Source organism: Podarcis tiliguerta (assembly GCF_965153285.1).
Source record: "Podarcis tiliguerta genome assembly, chromosome: 18".
In the NCBI taxonomy this organism is placed as follows: Eukaryota; Metazoa; Chordata; class Lepidosauria; order Squamata; family Lacertidae; genus Podarcis; species Podarcis tiliguerta.
The window spans coordinates 11597492-11613791 of NC_139551.1; the positions used below are offsets into that span (position 1 = coordinate 11597492).

Consider the following 16300-nt stretch of genomic DNA (forward strand, 5'->3'; position numbering starts at 1 on the left):
TGCTGCCAGGATCGCCCCAGAACAGGGTAAGTGAGAAATGGGAGACAAGTGCCAGCATGCCAGAGAGAGGGAGTAGAAAACAAAACACATTTCTTAAAAGCATGCACAGCAGCCCAGAGTTGGGAAAGGGTGGAATGCCTTGCTCAGTGTGGGGAGAGTGGCAGAAAGCCCAAGCAGAAGCACACTTGTTTTTGGAGGGTGGGTGCCGTGCAGTCGTTTGTTCAAGTAGTTTGTTTGGTGAGCTGTCTCCATTTGCATCCAAACGTGACTCTCCTCTTAGGAAATTTCTGCACCATCACGCATTCATTTCTTCTCAAATGGTTTCCAAGGTGTGCTTATTCTTCTCTCACACACCAAATTAAAATTAGAAACCACTCCTTGCGCCTGAGTGTGTAGGAAGAAGAGAAGTCCATCCTTCATAGAAGAAACCCAGAGCAGACATTCATGCAGGGGTGCAACCGGGAACCTCCTCTGGCAGCCATCGATTCTGCTGCATCTCTGCATCAGAAGTGACAGATCCAGTCACCCCAGATGCAGAGACGTGTCAGAACTGCACACCTCCGCGGTGGAGGCTGATTGGAAGAAGAGAAAGCCAGAGTGGTGGCGGCGGTTCATGCAGGGATGCAATTTGCAGCCTCCTCAGAGGATAGGTACTTCCTCTGTGTGTCTACATTGGGAATGACTGAATGAGCCAGCACCACCCATTTTATTTTGTAAAAGTTACATACCACTTGACTAGGAAAAAACCCCTCAAAGTGGTAGAATTCAGAAGCGGGGCAAAATCACCTGCCTTCTTTCTCAGCAGAGGCTGATAGGGAAGAGGCAAAGCTGGAACAGGGACTTGTGCAGAGAGAGAGCAGGCACACTCCTGCATGCAAGAAGGGTTTGGTGAACTTCATAGACACTGGTGGGTAAAGTGAGTTATTCTCAGGAAGGTGTGATTTGGCAAGTGCTTGGATAAGGCCATGCTCCGCATCATCACCCGTTTTCTTTTTTTGCTCCATCCTTCCTGTCCTTTTACCACCACCAGGGACAAATAAGATAAAATTCAAATGGTGCTAAAGACACCTTAGAAAGTAGGGCAGGTAGGGGCACCCTCAGCCTGCCTTGAGGCTCATTTTAGAAACTAATTATTGGGCACGAGGCAGATTGTCTTAATTGGGTTGGCGGGGGCTGGAACGGGATGTGGGCATATTGCGGGCCATGCTCTGGGAGCGCTGTTTATGTGCCTTGTCCCATCTTGCCCTCTCCCAAGCGTTCGACAGGAAAGGAAGGGGTGCTTTTTATTTGGAGCATTAATCACCCAGCCGTTCACAAGTTTCCACACGAGGATCTGACTCAGAGCCCCAAGACGGCTCCTGCTCGGAGAAGGAGGTTGCGCCCAGGGCAGGGGTGCTGGGTGCTGGTGCCGCAGCCAGCTCAAGAGGAGTCCCTCTGAAAGGCTATCGGATCCCCAACCTCTGAAATGAGGACAGGTGTCTTTTTAAAAGGGAGAGGAAAAAATAGCAAAAAAGAAAGCAACCACCATCTATAAACTTAAGTAAATGAATGGATGTTTTCTAAGTCCAAAGCAAGTCCATCTAGTTCTAATTTAGGAAACTTCCCCCTGCACACATCCCCAAGGGCTGCTACCAGCCATCATCATCATCATCATCATCATCATTATTATTATTATTAGTACTCTACCCTTCTGACCGAGTTGCCCCAGCCACTCTGGGTGGCTTCCAACAGATATAGGTAAAGGTAAAGGGACCCCTGACCGTTAAGTCCAGTCGCGGACGACTCTGGGGTTGTGGCGCTCATCTCGCTTTATTGGCCGAGGGAGCCGGCATGGTTGTCAGGGAACTGCCATCAGTGCCGGAGGGAGAGAGCAAAAGCCAGAGGGATTCCAGAGAGCGTCCAGGGATTGGGAGAAGCAGCCCATCTTCTGGGGAAGAGAATCAGCGTAGCACCAGTGGAGAAGGGGGGCAGATGGGGGAAGCAGCGAGGCGGTCCCATGACTCCTTGCCTGGGACCAGCGGGGAGAGTAGGGGTCCTCTGTTGCCCACGCCCTCCTTGCGCAGAAGGCTTTCGCGCAGAGAGAGTAGGAGGAGACTAGGCGTCAAAGAACGTCTTTGCTGGAATAATAATAATAATAATAATAATAATAATAATAATAATATATCTTTATTGTCATTGCCCCCTTCGGGGACAACAAAATTACTTGACTGCTCCATAAAAACACTAATTTAAACAATACAGTATGATACAGCAAGGGAGATTAGTTGACTTTCAAAGTCCGGGCTTCCCATTCAGGGCTGAGATCGCTCTGGAGAAGAAGCTGTTCTTAAGACGGCTTGTTCTTGTCTTCATCGTCCTGTATCTCCATCCCGACGGCAAGAGCTCGAAGAGACAGTGACCAGGATGCGATGGATCTTTTACTATGTCCAGTGCCTTCCTATGTCACCTTGTGGTATAAATCTGCTCTAAGGTGGAGAGTGGGCAGCCAACAATGCTCTCTGCCGCCTTAACAACCCTGCACAACCCCATCCTGTCCTGGGTAGTACAGCTTCCGTACCACACACATAAGCCATAAGTGAGCACGCTCTCAATGGCACAGTGATAGAAGGCAAGCAGCAGTTTAAGAAGAAGAAGAAGTTTAAGAAACGCCCACTGACGGATTCTGCCAGCGATTGAGACAGCCACGGGTGAGTCGCTGTCCAGACAGAAAAGGTTCACTTAGGCAACCCAGCCAGGTGTTTGCACCCAGCTGGGGAGATAAGCACTGGCTTACGCACGAGCAACCCCTAGAACCATTACAATGGTGAACCAGAGCAGCACACGGAAACGCCGTTTACCTTCCCGCCGGAGCGGTACCTCTTTATCTACTTGCACTTTGACATGCTTTTGAACTGCTAGGTTGGCAGGAGCAGGGACCGAGCAACGGGAGCTCACCCTGTCGCGGGGATTCGAACCGCTGACCTTCTGATCGGCAAGCCCAAGGCTCAGTGGTTTATACCAGAGCGCCACCCGCGTCCCTCAACAGATATAAGAGCGCAGTAAAACATCAGACATTAAAAACCTCCCTATACAGATCATGCAAATCATGGGAGGGAGAGAGGTGCTCTTGTGTTTCAGTTCTGCTTGAGAGTTTCATGTTGGGGACACTCATAGAATTGAAGTGTTGCAAAGGTACCCCAAGGGTCATCTAGTCAAACCCCTTGCATACAAGACACCATCCAGCCGTCTTAGGAACTTCAGATTTGTGTAGGGTTGAGTCCTTAGCCTTTTCTTCTCCTGAAGACATCGCACAAGGCAACAGAGGTTTAGGATCAGATTTCCTTTCCCGGGGCGATGAGCCCCACCTGCTGCTCACTCCCCTCTTCAACCTGTGCAGAAACTCTTGGTCTCATCTGTTCAAACTACTGGAGCTGGTCTTCACATGCAGGGGAAGTCTTTAACGCCTTGAGAAGCCGTTCCAGGGATTGTGGTCGCTTGCTGACAGCTTCTAGGAACCACAGGTGAGAACTCAGTTGAGTGCAGGGTGGGGACCAAACGACCACACACCCCCTAACACCCCAATAGTAATAATAGCAATAACAAAAATAACAATATGATAGAAACCTAGAGCATGTGGCCCCTGGAAGGCTCCCTGGGAAGGTGATACGGCTCTCAGGATCAGGATGAAAAGGTTCCTCCCCTCCCCATTATATATATTGAAAACACAGCAGTGCTTAAAACAAAACAAAACCCCTTTCCTTCCCTGTCCTTGCAGCCGCTTCGCCCCCAAAGAGACCCGGGGGTCCTGAAAGTGACCCTGCGCCCCCGCAGAGGGGCTGCAAGCGAAATGGGCGCCAGAGCCTTCCAGCAGGTGGCGCCCGGGAGCCAGCAAATAGGACACTCCCCCCCCCCCCCCGCCAGCCCTTGGAAATAACTCAAAGAAGAAATGTGACCGAGAGATGAAGCAGAGTTGGTGGAGGAAGGAAGAGAATTTTTTTTAATGAAAAAAGGAGAACAAAGACCTTGCCAGGCTGCCCCACAAAAGGCCATAGAAACGGGTAAGGAGACCGACTTTGGTTCTGATTTATTTGCAAATGTTTGGGGTCGGGCTTAGAGAAGGAGAAATATTTGCAACACACCCGGCGGGGGGGGGGGGGGGAAGCCAGCTGACAACCTTCCTCTGTTTCCACCCTCTTCCTGACACACACACACATCTGCTCAGCGGGAGAGGCAAAGTTCTTCTGGCGGGGCTCCCTCGTGGGGGGGGGACCCCTTTGTGGCTTGCGGGGAGGGGGGGTCCCTCCGGTCTGGGTGATCCGCCTTGGCAAGGCATGGCTCCATACTCCTCCAGCATTTCAAATCTCTCCCTTTTGTCCGCCCGCATCCGCCCTGCCCCCCCCGCCCCCCTCCCGCTTCCCAACTAGTGGATTCCCAAAGTGAAATTCCGGAAATTTGAGGAGGATCCGGATCCGGAGAGAAAGAGCTGAAGAAAGGAGGTGGGGAAAGCAACGTGGAAAGGATCAAAGGGAGACCGGGAAGAGAAGAGACCTCCGGGAGAAGAAGAAGATGGGGTGAGAAGCAGCCTTTGACTTTTGCACGCCTTGCACAAAAAGAATTGGGGTGGTGGCTTTTTGCCACTTTCTAAAACAAAAAAACTATGTGTGTGCGGGTTTTTTTTTTAAAAAAAGATTTTGCTTCCCATGAATGAACAGATTTGCAACAAAGCCAAACCGCTGAATCGCTCGAAAGTTTCGAGGTCCCGGGGAGAGGCGTTTTTTCTGAAATTCTCTGCCACAAGGTTCTCATTTGGAGCCAATGGATTCTGGTCAGGGCAGCCCCTGCTGCAAAAGGGGAGGAATTATTTTCTCCTCTCCTGCTGCCAGTGACCTTTTAAACTGATCCTGCCACAGGATCCCTCCCTCTTTCCCCTCCCCAGCCCCCCCCCCCCCCCGCTTCTGGCCATCACAGGGTGCAATAAGTTTCATTTTAAATAATAGCAATGATGATAACAACAGAAAAAGCGGTCCTGTTTTCCGTCATCCTCTCTGGCTCTTCTCTGCTGAAAGGCAGGATGGATCATTGGGGCACCTCACTCTGCTCAGTGACTAGTTTCACCTGACCCCCAGTTTGGGAGAAAGTGGGGTGGAGCACGAGGGGTCAGCTGGCCGCCACACCCCCCTCCCGCCCCACCATTACCTCCACAAATCCCATCTTGCAACCCCCACTGGGGCAACTGCCTGTTGCTCCTCCAGCCTCTCTTTCCTTGGATGCAGGGGTGTACTTAGGGGTGTAGGCCCAGGGCCCCCCACATAACCCCGCCTCTCCATGGTGGCTTGGAGTGGCTAGGATCCTGCTCGCCCCCCTGGATGTTCCTCTGCTGCTCTGGGTGGCCGGGTGAGGTGCGCAGGCTCTTCTGGCAAAGGGCAAAGGGGGCACCCATATGGCTCCTTGCCAAGGGCGCAAGGGAACATGTGCAAAATGTGAAGCCAGCTCTGGCTGTCCTCACAGCAGGACAGGATTGGGACCTGGGACCCCCAGCTGTTGCACTCTCATAATCAATTTGGGTTCTGAGCAGGCAGGGCGTCCACAGGGCGACCCAGCGAAGTGTTCAGGAAGTGCGCCAGGGTAGCTGTATAGTCTAGGTGTCCTTCTTTAGCGTGCGTTCGCGATGACTTGCGCTCGTGATGGCATCAGGGCGGTTACATGTGACCTGGCTTTCAACACTGTTGGCGCCTGCAAGAGTTTTGGGTTGGACATCCTGCAAATTTTCATATCCCCAAAGTTCGGGGTTTGCTTGCTTGTTTATTTTTCTCCCGACTTTGTTGCAATATCACTGCAACACTCGGGGGGGGGGGGCAAGTAATAATGCAGAACCATGTGTAGACAGTCAAGGATAACCGCCACTAAAGGCACGATTATTGTGCCAATGACATGGTCGTTTTGGGCACCTTTAGTCAAGAAATAATAATATCGAAGAAGCCCTAAATGACTCAGGCCCCAAAATACCTTAAAAACTGCCTCCTTCCCTACAGACCCTCTCAGGTCCTGAGGTCAGAGGGGGCCTCTTGGTAGTTACTCTGCTCTCAGATGTGGGGGGGCGACCCAGAGGGATCAGGCCTTCTCTGTGGTGGCCCCTAAGCTGTGGAAATCCCCACAGAAGGACATCCTGCACCTTCATTGTCTGGCTTTTGGAGAATGTTAAAGACTTCCCTCTTTACCCTGGCTTTCAATGCTGGAGGTGTCTGTATCTAGGAGCTACCTTGTTCTAAAAGGTTTGCAATTGGTTTTGTGCTGTTTTAAATACAGTGGTACCTTGGTTTAAGAACAGCCCTGGTTATGAACTATTCGGTTTACGAACTCCGCAAAACTGGAAGTAGTGTCCTGGTTTGTGAACTTTACCTTAGTCTAAGAACGGAATCCGAACCGTGGAAGGGCAGCGGCAGCGGGAGGCCTCATTAGGGAAAGTGTGCCTCGGTTTAAGAACGGTTTTGGTTTAAGAACGGACTTCCGGAACGGATTAAGTTTGTAAACCGAGGTACAGGCAGCCCCCTGTTTATGTGGTGCTTACGTTCCCAGGCACCTTGCACCGCGCGTATAATTGAAACCCGTTGGAAAAGCTGGCAAGCACCCATTCCAGTGACATTTCAGTGACGTCTTATGATGTTTCTGGGTCACTCCTGGGTTCGGTGTCCCAGTTTCTGATTTGATCCTGGAGTGTCCTGCTTTACTTTAGGACGTCCCTGTTTTCATGGGGGAAATGTTGGATGGTATGGAGTTATGTGACCCCAAGCCAAGGAGATAACTAACTATACAATCTTTAGAAGACTCCTGAAGGCAGCCCTGTAGAGGGAAGTTTTTTTTTAAATGTTTTATTATTGTTTTATATATCCTGGAAGCTGCCCAGAGTGGCTGGGGAAACCCAGTCAGATGGGCGGGATATAAATAGTAAAATTATTATTAATAATATTATGGACTAGGACATCCCTATTTTCATCGGAGAAATGTTGGAGGGTCACACACATATTGAATGCACATATACTGGGGGCTGCCTGTATTGTGTTTTAACCCAGCCTGGGAGCTTTGGGTGGAGGGTGGGTAATTAACAACAATAATTAATAATACACCCACAACAAAACTGCAGTCTGGAGAGGCCCTTGCAGAAATATGACACAATTGAAGCTAAGCAGCAGAGAGGCTCATCAATGCAGGAATAGTGCATTGGTAATGGGTTTATACAGAACTGTCCACTCATCATCATTGTTCAGTGGGGCTCCATCAACTCCACACCTCAGTTCTGCAAGGCCTTTGTAGACCCCATCAGTTTTGGCATGGCGGAAAAAGAAAAAAAGAAAAACGTCCAAAGCTGGGGGGCAGTAGACAGGGGCACACACTCTCTCCCTGGTCATGAAAAGAGGGGACTGAGAGGAGACTGGAAATTAAGCTGGATGAGGAACAGTTGAAGGAGCTGGGTATGTTTGGGCTGGAAAAGAGGAGACTGAGAGGAGATAGGAGAGCCATCTTCCAATATCTCAAGGGCTGCCACATGGAAGAGGGAACAAGCTGGTTTTCTCCTGCTCAGGAGGGTAGGACTTGAACCCATGACTTAAAGTTACCAGAGCTGTTCGAGAGTGGAGAATGGACTAGCTAGGAAGGTGGTGGCCTCTCCTTCCTTGGAGGTTTTTAAGCAGAGGTTGGATGGCCATCTGTTATGAATGAACTAGCTGAGATTCCTCATTGCAGGGGGTTGGGCTAGATGACCCTTGGGGTCTCTTCCAACTGCAGTTCTATGATTCTATGAAACTGATCATTTGACAAATGGGGACAATGCTTCTGCCCTAGCTGATCTGCATGGACCTCATGGGCACGTGGGGATGTAAAAGTGGAAAGAAAAAAGGATCCGCCACCCTTTTGTGAGAGACTAAGGAAGTGAAAGGATTTTCTCTCTTATTCCTATCCTATCCTATTCATTCATTCATTCATTCATTCATTCATTCAGTTTGTATCCCCCCCTCCCTCCCTGGGGCTGCACACTACATTTATAGTGATGTTAGAACCCGGGTTCATGGTCCTTCCTGTGAAAGTGCATAGAACTATGGAACTCGCTGCTGCAGGAAGCAGCAATGGACACCAACTTGGAGGGCTTAAAAAGACTGGGCAAATTCCCAGAAGAGAAGCCTATTGGCAGCTACTGGCCACAATGGCTGTGCTCTGCCTCCGTGTTCTGGGAACCATCGGAGGAGAGGCACGGGTGTAGCCAGGGAGCAGCGGGGGCAACTGCCCCTCCCAAATCAGGTGAATAAAAATACTTTACTAAAAGTAGAAATAATCAGTATATTTCCAATTGAAATGCTTGCCAAGGTCACCTGGATGATGTTGTGGCATATTCTGGCAACCGGCAACCGCCTACTGAGCAATAGGCGTGGCTTCTACAAACTGACCAACAGTGTTGCAGGCAGCTTGGTCCTGCCCTCCCCCACACAAATCCTGGCTACGCCCATGAGGGGAGGGGGCTCCCATGCTTATCTGGATGGGCCCATCCTGCAGGGCTCCTCTTAGGTTGGAATGGAACTTCCAGGCCCAGAGGCAGTCTATCTGAAGTTCTATAGGGTATTTTGCTGCTGTGAGGAGTAGATGGGCCCCTTTGGCCTGATCCGCGTGAATCTTCTTATGTTCTTAAGAGGGCGACCATAGGTTCAGGGCAGACTGCAGACTGCTTCCAGGTGCGCTGACTTCTAGCGCCAGAGGCTGAATTAAGGGAGCGCAGCTGCTTCGCTTGACTGGGCGTGGAGCCTTAGGGGCACCACAACTAGGATGCAGAATGGAAGGCGAGAGGTGGGCAAAAGTCCACCCACTTCTAGCTGCTCCAAGCGGAATTGTCCCTGGCTCTCCACACCGTTGGAAGCGCTGTGCTTTTTCCTGCATGCATGACCCCCCACCCCACCCCGTCCTCGTTCCCCACATGCACCGGTGAGCATGATGTTGTTCAGAGCCATCAGTGCTCGTTCACCACAACCCCTAAACAGATGCTGTTTTACAACCTGGTTTGACATCAAGCTCATAAATGGCGCTAATAGAACTAACTCATGATGATGATGATGATGATGCGTTTTTAATGACTTTATTTTATTTAAAAACTCAAACCCTTTCCAGTCACTCTCATTTGAGCACTGTGGTTAATGGCACTCATCGGAAAGGCTTCTTCCTTTTTTGAATCATTAGGCTTCCTCAACCTCGGCCCTCCAGATGTTTTGAGACTACAATTCCCATCATCCCTGACAACTGGTCCTGCTAGCTAGTGATCATGGGAGTTGTAGGCCAAAAACATCTGGAGGGCCGAGGTTGAGGAAGCCTGCATTAGGCCGTGGGTGGGAACAATGGCTTCAAGTAACAAGAAAGCAGATTCCAACTCCGCATTAGGAAAAATCTTTCTGACAGTAAGAGCTGAAGGACTCTCCTTCCTTGGAGGTTTTTGAGCAGAGCTTTGGGGGCCATCTGTCATGGATGCTTTAACTGAGATTCCTGCATTGCAGGGGGCTGGACTAGAGGACCTTTGGGTCCTTTCCAAGCCTATGATTCTACGATCCTGTGATTCTAATACCTGTGACCCTGCATTGGGCTGCACCTGACAGTCCTCACTAACTTCAGTCCATTGATTTATTGAAGAAGCTTCCCTGCTCCTGTTCTGTATCGACCCGAAGCATCTCTCTCAGGTTTCCAGACTCCTCCTCAGCTGTACCTGGGAATGCCCGTTCCTGAGCCTTTTATCTTCTTCTGAATTCTGCTCACATGTTCTCCCATATAACCTTTCCCCTATAATCCTTTTTATTGTCAAGAATGAAACAGTCCTGTTTTCCACCCGCTCACATGAGACTGTCCGGATGTTTCTCTAAGGGTTGAGTGGGATTCCTCCGCAAGGTGCGAGCTCTGTGGACATAGTGTGGGGCTCCTGCCGTTCCGTTTGAGACAGGATGCGTGCCGCCACCGCCTCTGACCAACCCTATTTCCTGCATGGGGGGTTTGGGGGATACCCTTCTCATTCTACGTTTCAGGGCAATGTGCATGAAGCCACGTGAGCTATAAAAAAAGAGAGAGGAGCAAACTCTCACCTTGGCCGGTTCGGCTGAGCTGACTCAGCACGGCACTGGGCTGGCTGCCAGGTCTCTGCTGCGTCTCCTCCGCTGCCTCATCGGATGTGAGGCAGCCGCGGGAAGTGAAGGCAGGGAGTTTGCAAAGAAGACTGGCCTCCTCCTTGGAGAATCTGTCCAGGGCTTGCAGGGTCCACAAAGGGCCATGTCCAGCAAACAGCTGCAGCGGATCACGGAGAGCCTTTGGGGAAGGGTAGAGGGAGGAGGGCTGGGCAATATATGGATATATTGTCCGAAACCACTTTGAAGCCCATATCCTGATATCTGCTTCATAGTTTTTGACCTGACAATATATTACGAATCATGATGTGTGTATGTGTGTGCTATGCAAAAAACACAATGTGGGGGAAACCGTGAAGTCAGCCGATGTCTCTATATAGTTCCATGCAGTGCTTTTTGCTGGGGGTACATTTTGTGGATCTAAGTTGAGGGGCATTATTTCAACATTGTTTAGCTGGAACCCAGAGACTGGGGCCCATCTCCAAGGGCCTCCTGGCGGTTCCCTCCCTGCGATTAAGTGAAGCCACAGGGAGCCAGGCAGAGGGCCTTCTCGGTAGTGGCTCCCGCCCTGTGGGAACGCCCTCCCATCAAATGTCAAGGAGATAAAGAACTGTCTAACTTTCCAAAGACATATGTCCTGTATCAGGAAGTTTTTAATGGTTAATGTTTTGTTGTTTTTAATATTTGGTTGGGTGCCATCAGAGTGGCTGAGGCAACCCAGTTGGATGGACGGCATATTATTATTATTATTATTATTATTATTATTATTATTCCTCTGGCAGCACCCATTGCTGGCAGCACCGTGACCAGACAGTGGGTTTCCCCAAACCCTGGTCCTCAGGCCATGGAAGTATTTCTTTATATAGATGGTGCGATAGCTCAGCTGGTTAGAGTGTGGGGCTGATAATGCCAAGGTTGCAGGTTTGATTCCCGAAGGGACAGCAGCCTATTCCTGCATTGCTGGGGGTGGGACTAGATGATCCTCAGGGTCCCTTCCAACTCTGCGATTCTATGATTTTGTGCTCCATGTTGGAATTTCACCCATGTCGGGATGTGTCTGCCCCCCTCCTCTTCTACCCTGGCACCCAATCAGAGGCCTTCTCAGGCCAAGGGCAGGGATGACATTCAGAGAAGAGGGGAGGAAGGGGCGGAGGCACACAGGAGGGCGTGAGCAGGTATCTGGTGAGGCAAAGGTGCAATTCACCAAACCTGAAGAAGAGGCAGATTTTTGAGGTTGCAGAAAAGATGGCCCTGAGGGAGATTTGCAGATTGGAGGTTGCCGGAGAGGGATGAAGGGAATGAATGCACAAGATCTGTTCAGCCCACTGGTGGTTTCCACCTTCTCTTGCTTTCCCTCTTCCTAGCAGCCCCCCCCCCTCCATGCAAAGCCTCCCATTGGATGGGTGAGGTGGTCAGCAGAGACCAATCAGAATCTCCTTCCTCCCCTCACGCCCCCTTTAGACACAGCAGGGAGGGGTAGTTTGGAAATTGCGGGTGGGGGGGGGAGAGGAGGAGTACTATTTTAATAACTCATGTGGTCAGGGATGCTGCTGGGCACCTGCTTAAAAGTTGGAAGGAGAGAGAGAGAGGTCTTGGCAACAGGAGCCCAGCGACCCCCTTTCAGTTTTTTTTGGCAGGGAAGAGTAGATCAGGTCACAGTGGATGTGCAAAAAGCCTTCCTTTCTTTCCCCAATGGGGATTTACTGGGGTCTTGAAAAAGAATAGAATGAAAAAGCGCTTCCCACGAGACCAGGCTAATCTGTGGAACTAGCAGCCGCTCAGTCTGATTGCTCTAAAAGTGGATTCGGTAAATTCGCAGAGGAGGATAGACTATGAGCCACGGCAGCTGGATGCGTCCTCCGTATGCAGAAGTCAGTCTGCCACTCATAGAATTGTAGAGTTGGAAGGGACCACGAGGGTCATCCAGTCCTAGCCGCTGTGAGGCAGGAATCTTCTGCTCAACGTGGAATGCAAGTTGCTGGGGAAGGCTGCAAATTCATGTTGGGTGCAGCTATCACAGTGGCTCTGCCCTGCCTATTCAGAAGTAATGCTTCTGTTCTGAGTATCAGTGGCTGGAAACTGCAGAAGGGGAGGGGAAAACATCGCTCTTGTGCACAGGATCCTGCCTGCAGGTTCCCCACCACTGGACCACATGGGCCCCCTCTGGCCTGATCCTGCAAGGATGTTCTTAGGCCCCTAGAGATTGTTTTGCATCCCTTTTCAGAGAAGCTAGCAGAATTTAAAGCATTTATCCATTGCAGGCTGTGACCCCAGGGTCCAAGAAGGCCTGCCCACTCCCAATGGACTCTCTCGCCCCGCCCAGAGTTTGATTCATAGAACTGTAGAGTTGGGAGGGATCCTAAGGGTCATCTAGTCCAACCCCCTGCAATGCAGGAACCTTTTTGCCCCAGGTGGAGCTCAAACCCCCAACGCTGAGATTAAGAATCTCTTGCTCTGCCAACTGAGCTATCCAGTTCATCGGAGGAAGGCCAGGATACGAAACCAAGGCATGCAGATGGGGCTTGGGTGAGGAGAGGGATTTGGCCTGGCAGCTGCTGATGTCTGGGGGAAGGCGGCCAGGAGAGAGGCAGAGTTAATGAATGGGGGGGGGGGAGGAAGTGTGGACAGGAAGAGATGCAGCTACACACATGGCGTGAGGGCAGAGGTTGCTGTAGTCCTTTCTCTCCCTCCTCCACTCTTTCATCTCTTCCTTTTTTTACCCATTCCTGTTTTTAAAATAGTCGCTTTGAAAAACCTGAGGGAACCAGGACAAGGGGAAATTTGCCTGTGGAGTAGCTGTGCAGTGGATTTTTCTCTGCAAATGGCATTTATTTCCATGTGGTAGGGTGGAAATTTCTCAGCCCCCCCCCCCAAGAGAGAGAGAGAGAGAGAGACCAGCAAAGTCAGGCATTGTCAGCATCTACTGCTGCGAAGCCTCTGAGCTCAGAGAAGAAAACGGGGAGAAGGAGAGGCGGCTGGTCTGACCTGAGAGCGTTCAGAGGCTATTTTTAAACAGGCTTGAAAGTTACCGTGGAAAAGGGAAGGCCGGGTGCATTGCCATAGAATCAAAGAATTGTAGCGTTGGAAAGGATCCTGAGAGCCATCTAGTCCAATCCACTGCATTGCAGAAATCTTTTGCTCACTGTGGGGCTCGAACCCACGGCCGTGAGATTAGGAGTCTCTGTTGGTTAGAGCATGTAGCTGGTGTTAATGCGAAGGTTGCAGGTTCAATCCCCGTAGGGAACAGCTGCATTGCAGGGGGTGGGCTAGATGATCCTCAGTGTCCCTCTCACAACTCTACAATTCTATGATTCTATCCCAGCTTTGCACTGGAGGCTACACCAGGAGCAAGCTTGTAAGAAGACCCCTGTGGCAGGATCAGGCCAGTGTCCTGTTCTCAAAGTGGCCAACCAGTTGCCCCCATGAGAAGCCTGCAAAGAGGACCTGGGTGCAACAGCATCAACTCTGGGTTTACTTTTTATTGGGGGGGTGAGCAACCGCACCCCCAAAACCATATGCAGTCCCTTTCGTGTATGTGACAAGGAAGAGAGGTGCAAGAAAGGGGGTGTGCCAGAAACCCATGCACAGCATACATTTATCCCCCCCAAAAGGAACCATGGGAACTGTAGTTTTCTAAAGGTGCTGGGAGCTAAGGTGCCATGGGGGCATGTGCTACAGCTCCCGGAATTCTCGGGTTGGGATGAAAACATGCTTTGAATGTGTGGTGTGTACGCAGCCAGGCAGAGAAAGGGGACCCTGCGGCCCTTGGCTGCATCCACTCTGGCCAAGCGGCCCCCAGCAGCAAAAGCTTCACCTCTGTGGCCCTGCATGCTCCGACCGGTTCCCCCTTTGCGCTGTGATGCCTCCTCTCTCCCTTATCAGCCTGTCCCCCCTCCCATTCCCATCTCCTCACTGTCCTTTGTCCTGCTCCTTTTATATCTAAAAAGAGATCCATTCATTTCTCTTTGCTATGCTCCCAGCATCCTTGCGCTCTCTCTCTCTCTCTCTTTGCAAACAATCAAGCGCCAATCTTGCACGCTTCAAGAGTCCCGAGGAGCCGGCATGCGGAGGAGAATGCTCTCTCGCATGCACGCACGCGTGCGCACGCCCCTCTGCCCCAGGACACGCACACCCGCTCACATGCGGAGACGCTCCTTTCTCCCCGCCAGGCCTTGCTGGTGGCCGGCTGGTTTCTAAGTGCCTCTTCAAAGCCCTCCGCAGCCGTGCGTGAAGCGCTCTCCCATGGCCTCCAGGCAACCAGAGGCTGCTGGCATGCTCCAAAGAACGTCCTGAGCTGGGCATGTCAAGACTGCAAAGCTGCAGTCCCAGCGGCTGCTTCGAGTCACGTCCACCTGCTTAACTGGTCCTGCTCTCTCCTCTGTCAGGGGCCACTTGGGAGGCAGACATCCTTAACTACAAACCTCAAAATATGGGATCGCCTCGAAACTGGTGCCAAAGCTTTGCAGCTGTTTTGCGGCGAAAACCCCACATTTGTGGGGTCCTGCAAAACATGGGGGCTAATGACTGCACCAGATTCGACAGGATCCCAGATTTTGGAGTTCGTAGTTAATGACGCTTTGGAGGCAGATCAGAGGGAGTGCGACCGCTGAGTCGGGGGGGGGGGCGCTGCAACTGTGACATAGTAGGCACGCAGAATGGGAGGTTGGGGCACGAGGAATTTTGGACTTGACGAAATCTGAAAGTCCAAAGCCTGCTCCTGGTCACTTTCAGATTGTTGCTCTTTTGCAGGGTAATATGTTGATTGAATATTGACAAATTCAGATGGTATAATAATAATAATAATAATAATAATAATAATAATAATAATAATTGTTATTGCTATTGTTATTGTTGTTGTTGCTGCTGCTGCTGCTGCTGTTGTTATTATCCAAGCCACTTTCGGTGGCTTCCAAGATCTATGAAAACATAATAAAGCATAAAGTACAGTGGTACCTCTGGTTACGAACTTAATTCGTTCCAGAGGTCCGTTCTTAACCTGAAACCATTCTTAACCTGAGGTCCCACTTTAACTAATGGGGCCTCCCGCTGCCGCTGCTGCGCAATTTCTGTTCTCATCCTGAGGTAAAGTTCTTAACCCGAGGTACTATATCTGGGTTAGCGGAGTCTGTAACCCGAAGTGTTTGTAACCCGAGGTACCACTGTATAAGGCATCTACCTATATGCCTATATTTTACATTGCAACTGTCATGGGGGGGGGGGGGGAAATGGGGCGTCCCATTTTTAATTGCGAGAGCATGGCAGCCAATTGGGGTTCCATGCTCTCATGTGATTTTGGGATATGATCCTGGAAAAAAGTTTTCCCAGGTCTGCAATCTCACACAGATTCTGTGCTTAACAATATGGGAGGTGCAGGCCAGTCTTACACCAGTGTTTGCATATCCAGTCTGAACATTTCTGGGAAAGAAGCAGACCTCCCCCCCCCCCCAGTGTCCCTATTTTCCAGGGACAGCCTCGGATTTACAGAAGCCGTCCTGGTTTCTGATTTGATCCTGGAATCAGGGGTGAATGAAGGCTAACCGACACCTGGGGGGCGGGGCAAACCGCCGGCTTCGCACGCGTTGCACCACTATGTACGACACATGTGTGGCGTCGCTACATAGGGCGCATGCATGCGACACCGCACATGCGTTTTACGTAGCGGTTTGCTGCTGGCGCTGCTTGAACGCCGTAGGGACGGTGGTGGGATACTCTGCTTTTGCGGCTGCAGCCACAAACGGAGGATCCTCCGCATGTGGCACCCATCGCAACGTCACACCCAGGGGTGGCCGGGCGAGCTCCCACAGGGTGCCTTCTTGTCACCCCTCCAGACATGGCACCTGGGGCCCATCGCCCCCCCTGCAACACCACTGCCTGCAATGTCCCACTTTTTGTTAGGATTTCCCTGTTCTCATCAGAGAAATGTTGGAGTGTCATGCAACCCTCGAGTCAAGGAGATAAGTAACGAGACAACCTTTAGAAAACATCAGGGTTGCAGCCTTTAAAAAGCATGTTAGCACTACTTGAGAGAAGTGGCACATCTGTGGTAGCCCAGCCTCTTCCAGCCTTCAATAGGGTGTGCGGGAGTGGGGCAGCGGAAGATGGGGCTCATAAGTGTGCGCTTAATTTAGATAGCTAGCTGAAATGTTTCTTGTTTGCATAATTGCAGACATCAGTGA

The 16300-nt window shown here is 50.9% G+C and overlaps 1 protein-coding gene across 3 annotated transcripts in view; it reads left to right on the forward strand.

Moving 5' to 3' along the window:
- Nucleotides 1-3126: 3126 nt before the first annotated feature.
- The window catches only part of HOMER3 (homer scaffold protein 3), a 39149-nt gene continuing 25975 nt past the window's right edge, over nt 3127-16300 (forward strand). For 2 of the 3 annotated variants that reach the window (XM_083421815.1, XM_083421816.1), the window contains exons 1-2: nt 3885-4037; nt 4404-4550. In XM_083421815.1, coding sequence (XP_083277941.1) covers nt 4546-4550 — 5 coding nt within the window. In that variant the 5' untranslated portion in view covers nt 3885-4037; nt 4404-4545. Of the gene's footprint in view, nt 3501-3754; nt 4038-4403; nt 4551-16300 lie in introns of those variants that run through there. The other variant, XM_083421813.1, reaches the window with a different exon arrangement.